The sequence below is a fragment of the Scyliorhinus canicula genome, chromosome 26 (genome assembly GCF_902713615.1).
Source record: "Scyliorhinus canicula chromosome 26, sScyCan1.1, whole genome shotgun sequence".
NCBI lineage: Eukaryota > Metazoa > Chordata > Chondrichthyes > Carcharhiniformes > Scyliorhinidae > Scyliorhinus > Scyliorhinus canicula.
In genome coordinates, this window is record NC_052171.1 from 18,684,050 (window position 1) to 18,694,072 (window position 10,023).

General features: G+C 48.8%; 1 protein-coding gene and 1 pseudogene across 6 annotated transcripts in view; both read left to right on the forward strand.

The window, feature by feature from the left end:
* The window catches only part of aak1b (AP2 associated kinase 1b), a 108,588-nt gene that overhangs the window by 52,620 nt on the left and 45,945 nt on the right, over positions 1-10,023 (forward strand). For all 6 annotated transcript variants that reach the window (XM_038785557.1, XM_038785558.1, XM_038785561.1 and 3 more), the window contains exon 11: positions 2,495-2,757. In XM_038785557.1, coding sequence (XP_038641485.1) covers positions 2,495-2,757 — 263 coding nt within the window. The remainder of the gene's footprint in view (positions 1-2,494; positions 2,758-10,023) is intronic.
* Positions 4,696-5,392, forward strand: LOC119957474 (annotated as a pseudogene).

Below are 10,023 nucleotides of genomic sequence, written 5' to 3' on the forward strand. Positions count from 1 at the left end.
CCGAAAGCTCGTGTTTGAAACAAACCTGTTGGACTTTAACCTGGTGTTGTAAGACTTCTTACTGTTCAGACATCTTAGAAGCAATAGAATAGTTACGGCACAGAAAGAGTCCAATTGGGCCCATCAGCTCTGCGCCAGCCATAAAATAGAGAGAGAAAAGAAAGGAGCTGCTGCCTGATATCCCACTTTGTCGGCTGCAGGTCCAGGTACATTTTAGATAATTTGGCGGTCTTGTTTTCCATGAGTTGAGCGTCTCTGTCTCGACCATCAATTCTGGTAGTGAATTCTAGACACCCATCAGCCTCCGGGTGGAAAGGTTTTCCCCCACGTCCCCTCTGATCCTTCTACCAACCACCTGAAACCAATGTCGGCTGGTACTTGACCCATCAGCTGGAGGGAAGCAGGTCTTTCCTGTCTACCCTATCTGGGCCGCTCATAATTTGGTACACCTCAGTTCAGTCACCCCGTAGCCTCCTCTGTTGCAAGGAAAAGAACACAAACCTCTCCAATCTTTCCTCAAGAGCTGCAATTTTCAAGCCCTCGCAATCTCCTCGGCACTCTTCCCCAGAGCAATTATGTCCTACCTGTAATGCGTCGACCAGAACTTCTCACAGAATTTGAGCTGTGGCCGAACCAGCATTTTATACAGTTCCAGCATTACATCCCTGCTTTTGTATTCAATACCGCGCCCAATAAAGTGCCAATTTATCCAGCTGCCCTGTCACCTTTTAAAGACCTGTGGACATCTTGGCAAGTAGAAATCTTTCATGACATATTCAAGGGAAAATGACTCCGTTTCCCATTCCCAAATTCACACTCCCATTATGTTTTTCCGTGTCCCTGTTTATTGACACCAATGTAACAGAATCATACAGCACAGAAGAGATCCTTCAGCCCATTCGAGTCTGCACCGACGCGTGAAAAACGCCTGGCATGCTGACCTAATCCCATCTGCCAGCACTTGGGACCATAATCTCGAATGTCATGAGGTGCCAGGTGCTCATCCAGGTACTTTTTAAAGGATGTGAGGCAAACCCAGCTCCACTACCCTCCGAGGCACCAGTGCACCACCCTCTGGGTAAAAAGGTTTTTCCTCAGATTCCCCCCCCCAACATCTCTGATCCCCAATTTGGGGAGTTTCCTGCCAACTGCACGTTTTGTTGTGTTTCTTGTGCCACAGTGAATAGTCACGATGGCTGCACAAAGGATTTTCGGTGTCACGTCCTTCGGTCCCCTCGCCCTGCATCTTGTTCTCTCAAGTCATGAAAAATGTGCAAGTGCTGCTGTCTCTTGCCTGGATCTGTTGAAAAGAAGTTGGGAGGATTTCACTTGTATTTGCTGAAGTTTCATTCCACACCCTTCCGATCCAATCCCCCTCTCCCCAGCCCACTCCTGAATTTGCCTTTTTGCTGAGCTACCCTGGCTTGTGCTGGGTTGTCTCCTGAGCAGTGGCACGTATTTGGTGTTCGCTGAATAGCACTGAATACGTTATTTTTACTGCTGCAGTGAGAAAGCAGCTGATTAAGAAATCCTTCAGTTGTCAGGGAGTGGGATAGAAAGCAAACGTAGACTGTTCAGGTGTCTCCACTTCGGAAACAATCCTCTTGTCTAAGTGGCCCTCGTCAAAAAAATTATTAAACCTTGCATTGCAGGACGAGCCCTTTCAACCCGTCGGCTTCTTGGAAAGGGCTGCCCAGTTCCTCCCCACCCCTCTGCTTTTTCTCCGTGACACCGCAAGTTAGCCCCCGCAACGGGCGACAGTGGTTAGCACTGCTGCCTCGCGGCGCCAGGGACCCGGGTTCAATTCCGACCTCGGGTGACTGTCTGTGCGGAGTCTGCACGTTCTCCCCGTGTCTGCGTGGGTTTCCTCCGGGTGCTCCAGTTTCCTCCCACAGTCCGAAGATGTGCAGGTCAGGCAGATTGGCCAATGCTAAATTGACCCTTCGTGTCCAAACAGTTAGGTGGGGCTCCGAGGTTAGGGTGATCTTTCTAAGGGTCGGTGCTGACTCGATGGACTGAATGGCCTCCTTGTGCACTGCAGGGATTCTGAGAGTCACATTCCAGCTCACGAGCCACCGGTCTTTGGCGAGTTCCCATAGCATCTTCTACCACCAGCCACTTTGGGGGGGGGGGGGGGGGCGGCGAAAGAGAGAGAGAGAGAGAGAGAGAAAGGGTTCCAGATCTCAGCAATCCTCTGTGTGAAGAAATTGCTTCTCCACTCCCCTCTTGTTCCTTTGCCAGAGGAAACAGTTTCCCCCTCGCTTTGCTCAACCCAAAAATGTCAGTAATTGTGCGCCTGCTTTTTGAAATTTCACAAAGCATGGGAGTGCAGCAAGTTCAGTTTTGATTTCCAGTTCCTGATTTTCGGTCGAGTTACCTCTGTGAGATACCCGTTTGAAATAGAAATGTCGCTCGGCCGAAGGTTTCATTCAGTCAAACCTGTTTGCGGTAACTCCGTCTTTCCCTCACCTCTCCCTGTGTGTTTTCTCTCCAGGTGTTGTTCTTGGTGGCGTTCACAACACTCAGCCCCAGGTCCTGCAGCAGCCTCCGCAGCAACCAAAATCCCAGCTGCAGCAGCCGCAGCGGGTGCTGCCACAGAAACAGCCCCAGGCGCCGGTGCAACAGAAGCCGTCTCAACCCCAGCTGCCGGCAGCAGTGCAGCCTCCGCCTGCCCCGCCGCAAACACCCGTGCAGCCGCAACTCTTTGTGCAGCAACCGCAGCTACTGAATCAGCAGCAACAGATGATTGCTCAGCAGGTGAATGTTACTGATGTGGTGTCCAGGGTGCAAACTGGAATGTTACTGATGTGGTGTCCAGGGTGCAAACTGGAATGTTACTGATGAATGTTACTGAAGGTAACTAATGTGGTGTCCAGACATTAACTGGAAATTAACCTCTTGTTCATGGTGGAACAATGAATTTTGAACAAAGAAAAGTACAGCACAGGAACAGGCCCTTTGGCCCTCCAAGCCTGCGCCGACCATGCTGCCCGTCTAAACTAAAATCTTCTACACTTCTGTGGTCCGTATCCCTCTATTCCCTATTCGTGGATTTGTCAAGACGCCCCTTAGACGTCACTATCGTCCCTGCTTCCATCACCTCCTCCAGCAGCGAGTTCCAGTTACCCACTACCCTCTGTGTATAAAAAAAAAGAAGTTGCCTCGTACATCTCCTCGAAACCTTGCCCCTTGAACCTATGCCCCCTAGTAATTGACCCCTCTACTCTGGGGAAAAAGCCTCTGACTACCCACTCTGCCTGTGCCACTCACAATTTTGTAGACCTCTATCAGGTCGCCCCTCAACCTTCTTCGTTCCAGTGAGAAACAAACGTGTTTATTCAACCTCTCCTCATAGCTAATGCCCTCCATACCAGGCAACATCCTGGTAAATCTGGACAACATCCACTGCCCTACCTCCATCAACCATGTTTGTGACCTCCTCGAAAAACTCTTATCAAGTTAGTGAGACACGACCTCCCCTTCACAAAACGGTGCTGCCGCTCGCTAATACGTCCACTTGCTTCCAAATGGGAGTAGATCCTGTCTCAAAGAATTCTCTCCAGTAATTTCCTTACCATTGGCGCAAGGCTCACCGGCCTGTAGTTCCCTGGATTATCCTTGCAAGTGAGCAGTCGTGTTTTTTGCACTGCACTCCCTCCCTGGCTTAAAATCATCACCTTCTTGTTTTGGGTAAAGATGGTCCAAAAAGATAGCTTTTCTCTGGGTTCCTCTGTCACCTTGGCAGGAAATAGCCACAAATTGTGTTGGAGACCAACATGGCCCCAACAGATCTCCTTGTTGGAAGTGAAGAGAGACCGAGTAGGTTGGGCTTGTACTCCCCGGAGTTTAGGAGAATGAGTGGTGACCACCACCCTGGCTGGGGAAACTAGAACCCAGGACTGTGATGAGCCGTCGAGTGCATTCGAGGAGAGTTTCCTTGGGCATTGAGGGATACGGTGAGGGTGAATGGGGTTGAAGTTCAGCCATGAACTAGTTAAAAGGCTGAGAGCACCAGGTGAGGAGGGCTCAAGTGACTCCCCATTTTTCCCACTCCACATCTGATCATATGGTTTTGCATTTCAAAGAGTGTCCTTGCCAATTCTGTTCAGTGTTTGACTGTCTACACACTGACCATAAACTGTAAAACAACGGGCCAGGTTTCCTTGAGTTTAGTCCAGCAAGAGGTAAGTTTTCTCGTTTTTCGACCAATCTGGGTAAAACAAGTTCCAGCATGAGGACAGGCTGTGGCGTTATGGTATTTTCACCGGATTGGATCCAGAAACCAGGACGTAGCTTCTGGAGGGGGGGGGGGGGCTGGGTTTAAATCCCACCGCGGCAGATGTTGAAATTTGAATTTAATTTATAAAAAAAAAAAAATCTGGAATTGAAAATCTCAACGATGATCGTGAAATTATTCTGGACTGTCGTGAAAACCCACATGGTTCGTTAATGTCCTTTAGGGAAGGAAATCTGTCACCCGTACCTGGTCTGGCCGAGATGTGACTCCAGGTCCACAGCATTGTGGTTGACTCTGAAATGCCCTCTAAAATGGACGAGCAAACCACTCAGTTCAAGGGCAATTAGGGATGGGCCAACGGTGACCATGTCCCGTAAACGAATTTAAAAAAACTGAGGGCCCCAGTGCACACAAGTACCGATCACAGAGTGAGTGAGGATAGTTTGATTAAAATAAAGTCCAGCAGCTGAAGGATGACGGTTTGGGCGCTCCGGCTGATGCACAAATTGGCAGCAAACGGGAATACGCTGTTCCCAGGGTCTGCCTGCCGGTTTGGCACAGCTGCCCCTTTGAGAAGTTTCAAGTATGTTTAGTTGAAGGAGGATCCCACTGATGTGCGTACCATCACTGACAATGCTGCTCAGACTTTGTTCTGGACAGAGTTATTTCGAGGGCTTGCAATGATCGTGAGCTACTTGTTTCGTGAGCCTGCGACCATTCACTCCCCGTTTGAGAAGGGGCCACTTAGCCCTCGGTTCAGAGGCCAGCATGCGCTCCGAAGATATCCTTCAGGCGAGGAACGTTGCATCGCTTGTAAACTGTGTGAGGCTGCCTGTCCAGCTCAGGCAAGCACAATTGAGGCTGAGCCAAGGGCTGATGGGAGTCGGGAGAACAAGACGATATGATATCGATATGACAAAGTGCATTTACTGTAGTTTCTGTCAGGAAGCTTGTCCGGTTGATGCCATTGTAGAGGGTTCTCCTCTGAAACACATGAGGAATTGCTGTACAAGAAGGAAAAACCGCTGGACAATGGGGATAAGTGGGAAGCTGAGATTGGAGCCAATATCCAGGCTGACTATCTGTATCACTGAAGCAGGCTGACTGTACTGCCAACACTCCCTCAACAGAATAAATCTGATTACTCAGAATAAAGTAAATAAATAAAGTCCAAACGCTATGTACAGTCTGCTCCGTAACCCTGCTAGGCAGACACTGATACGGTGGTCCTCAATGGATGTCTTGAGTTCAGGTTGAATCCATGAAATACCTACAGCGCAGAACGAAGCCCTTTGGCCCATCGGGTCTGCACTGACCCTCTGAAAGAGCACCCTGCCTCGGCCCACTGCCCTGAAACCCAACCTAGCCAGCACATCTATGGACTGTGGGAGGAGAAGCTGCAAACTCCACACAGCCACAAAAGCCAGAGTCGAACCCGGGTCCCTGGCGCTGTGAGGCAGAAGCGCCAACCACTGCGTTGCTCTCAGTTGCTCATTGCCCTGGAGATGGTGGTGTTGAGCAGAATGTCGGGTTTTATAAGGTCTCTGCTGGAGGTAGCTCATCGCAGCTTGTTCGGAAAGGTGGAGAGGGAGAGAGAAAGAAGTCTCAATAGCTTCTTCTGCTTGTCCGCAGTTCATCAGCATCAAACCTTTGCAAAATGTATCTTTTTTAACACCCGCAAAGGCTCTGCTGGTCATGTGACTTGCGCTCTCCATCCTGAGGGGCTGGGGGAGGAAATCTAACAAAAGCTGTTCATGTATTCCGAAAGGTAGCACGATGTCTCGAAAGTCAGCTTCACATTGTCTCCTGGCTCACGTTATTCGATTCAATGCCCCCATCTCCCAACAGTTGTACCTCCGTTACTTGCTCTCATGCCTTGGTAATGGCACAGGAAACAGGGACTTTTCACATTCCTCGGGAGTTGACTTTCTGCTCGGGTCTCTGCAGACCCGAAGTCTCCATCCCAGTGAATTGGCATGTGGATTGCATCATCATACAAATTGGGGGCAGCTACTTTTTGGCTCTGATTCTCTGTCATCCTGTTTGACATGTTGTTTTAACAAGTCTGCTTTTAAAAGTTCGAGTCCCCAAGTTTCCAGCCAGTGAATTAAAATCACCATTTGATATAAACCCACATCTTCATTAACTGGCACCAAAACCTGTCCAGGAGCAGTGTCCCAGACCGGTGAGAAAGAAACCAGATCTTTTTTTCCAAGCAGTGATGGTGCTTTTTGATTTATTCAGGTTCATTTGTCAGGCACGCAGCTCAAAATGATCAGACCAATTTAATCCTTGTGGTTTCTCACTGACTTCCTGGGCTCAGTCCTGCTAAATCTGCACATGCACATCTTCCTGGTAGGAGGGAACTGCCTTGCCATGTCAGCACTGTGAGTTCAATGAACTCCACTGCTGTGCAGATGTATGTGGGCTGCGTCCGTCAGCTGAGATCAAAGGAACGATAGAAACCTACAGCACAGGAGGGGAGGCCATTTGGCCCACCGTGCCTATGCTGGCTCTTTGAGGCAGTGACGCTGCTAAATTCCACATCCGCAATTCCGTACGTCCTTTTGAAGACCATGTGTGGAATCCACTTCCACCACTTCTATCAGGTGGACCATTCGAGACCCCAAAAATCCATATCTCGTCGTTTAGGTCCCGCACTTCTCTGTTCCTGGGCAGAACAGTCTGAACTTTATCAACCTCCCCATAAATGGGTTTCTCCGGTTTCCTCCCACAAGTCCCAAAAGACCTGCTGTTAGGGAATTTGGACATTCTGAATTCTCCCTCTGTGTACCTGAACAGGCGCCAGAATGTGGCGACTAGGGGATTTTCACAGTCACTTCATTGCAGTGTTAATGTAAGCCTACTTGTGACAATAAAGATTATTATTAACTAACGTTCCCCCCCACCCTCCGGTGCCCTTTTCTGGCTTTTACATCTGCCTGAAGTCTGGTGCCTGGAATTGTCTGCAACATTCCAGCTGAAGCCTCACCACTGATTTCTGAAGTTTGAGCCTGATATCTGCTTTTATATTCTGTTCCCCTGTTTATAGATTCAAGCAATCCGTATGTTTTTACAAACCACTTGTCCTGCCACCTTTTAGGAATTTGTGGATATGGACACCAAGGTCTCTCTGCTTATTTAGAGTTTTAAAAACAGTGCAGTTTATGCTATACTGTCCGGTATACTGTCCACTCAAAGTGTATCACTTTTACACTTGTCCACACTGACATGCCTCTGCCTGTTACCCTATCCCGCCTGACTGGCCTGCTCCAGGATCCCTCTCAAATTGTTGTTGGGAGTGTTATCAGGTGAATTCTCCAACTTATATCAACAGTGTTGTCCTCAAGTCAAACTTCCACCAGTCAAATGGTTTGTGTGTGTTTTGAGACTGTAACGACTCAGGCGAGGGACTACTCTGAATCGTTGACCGTGGAAAAGCTCCGATTTATTCTCCTTGCTATTTACACCTCCTACTCCCCGAAGGATCTCCCGCGCCTGGCCCACACTTGGGCCGGAGTCCTGGGATTAAGGGGGTGGTGGGGCCCTCCTGTAGGATTATAACGGAGACTTTATTGGTTGAAGCTGAGATTTGAGTTGAAGCTGTTGGTGGTGCTCATGGAGAGTTCTGGCAGTGAAAGTGAGCAAAGATAGCCTGTGCAGCAGGGTAAAACGTTCCTGTAGACTCAAAATCATCTGAGGTTTCCGAACTATATTTAACATCAGTCTTTAGCTTTTTCAGTGTAATTCTGTCCAGCACCCATTGAGCTGTCCCCCCCGGTGTGCTGGCATTCAGTGTTCCTAGTTACCATTAGCTAGTCGTAGCCTCATGGCTATTGGTGGGGGCTGGATGTGTGCAAACTGGATGACACATTTCCTGCCCTGCAATAGTGACCAGATATCAAAGGCATTTCCTTGGCTGTGAAGCGTTTTGGGCCGGATTGTGGTTGTGAAGGATGCGGGCGAAATGCAAGTCTTGATGACACACCGCATTCCAAATATGTTACCACATGGTATGTGATTCCCAGTCAGTTTGAACTTGATCCACTTGCTGCAAAGGTGTGCTTCTCTGTTTACAGCCTCAGTTTTTGGGTGATATGATGTGACGCAGAACGCAGACCCTGCGTGCTTACTGGTCAGTCATGCTTTTGTAAACCATGGTAAAAATCCAGTCTCGCCAAATCCGTTCCACCGTTTTAATTTCTGACCATTCCACTTTACCGTTCTTTGCAGATATTTTATTTTGTCATTATTTTTGAGTCTTTTTTTTTCCTCATTTGCATGTGCCTGCGCTGGTATCGCATCATGCAGCAAGCCATGCAATGCGCTTCGATGACGCAGAATCACTCCTTCCAGCAGCAGCAGCTTGCCACAGCCGCGCAGCAGATGCAGTACGTAAGCCAGCCTGCCGCTACCCAGCCACCGCTGACCTCCGCAGTCCCCCAGCGCACACCGTTGCCCCCACAGCAGCAACACGCTGCAGAAGCACAAGCAGCCCCTCAGCAACAGGCAATGGTCAGAGTTCAGAAATGAAGCGTTTTCACTTTGAGAGAACATGTGCTCTTTATACTTAAACAGAGGATCTTTCCTCTCAAAGAGGAAAGGTATTGAGTGAGGGACAACTGTACCTGCTAAACCTGCTTCAACCCCAAATCATGTGTCACTGTGCCAGTTTGAAATTCTGAATTTGTACATCCTTATCTCGAGAGGTTCTCAACCAAAACTTAGTTTGTCCTTACTTCCGTCTTTACAATTTCCTGAAATGTATTACTCTTGCCCCCTGGGCAGGGACGGTGGCGCAGTGGTTAGCATTGCTGCCTCACAGCACCAAGGACCCGGATTCGATCCTGGCCCCCGGGTCACTGTCTGTGTGGAGTTTTCACATTCTCCCCGTGTTTGTGTGGGTCTCACCCCCACAATCTAAACGTTGTGCAGGGTAGGTGGATTGGCCATGTTAAATCGCTCCTTAATTGGAAGAAATGAATCGGGCCCTGTAAATTTATCTTAATAACAACTTATTACTTTCACCCCGTCCCAGTTTCCAATTTCGTTACATCCCACAGAATATTTAATGATATCCAGCCATATCTAACCTTATAAATCTCCAACCCTGCTCACAACCGAATGGATATCCAGAAAACCTTTGAAGGGACATCTGTGGCTGTGGAGAAGGAAAAGTTACCACCTTTCATCACCATTGAGGTTTGTTTAAACTTGCATCCCTTCTTGTCTAATTCAGGCCGCCTGATTACACCTGCAGAGTCCGCACTCCTCAGTAGTGTGAGGAACTGCAGGACAAGCCCAATCTGGTCAAGTACCCATCAGCCTCCTCTCTGTCACAAGCAAAGCGATAGAAAGTATCATCGACCCTGCTGCCAAGCAGCACTTAGGCAACAATGACGTGCTGAGAAATACTCAGTTTGGGTTACACCAGGTCCACTCCGCTCCTCACCTCACTACAGCCTTGAACCGAATTCGGTGAACTGACCAGAGTAACTGCCCTTGACATCGAGGCAGCATTTGGACCAAAATAGTGTCAAAAAGCCATGGCAAAATTTAAGCCAATGGAAGCAGGTGGAACCTCTCCACAGTTTTGAGTCACACTTTGCACAAAGAAAGTTGATTGTGGTGGATGGAGGTCTGTCATCTCAGTCCCAGGGCATGCCTGCAGCACTTCCTCAGGCTGGCGTCCTGACCCAACCATCTTCAGCTGCTTCATCAATGACCTACCTTCCATGGTGAGGTCGATGTGAATGAATGAATGAAAATGAAAATCGCTTATTGTC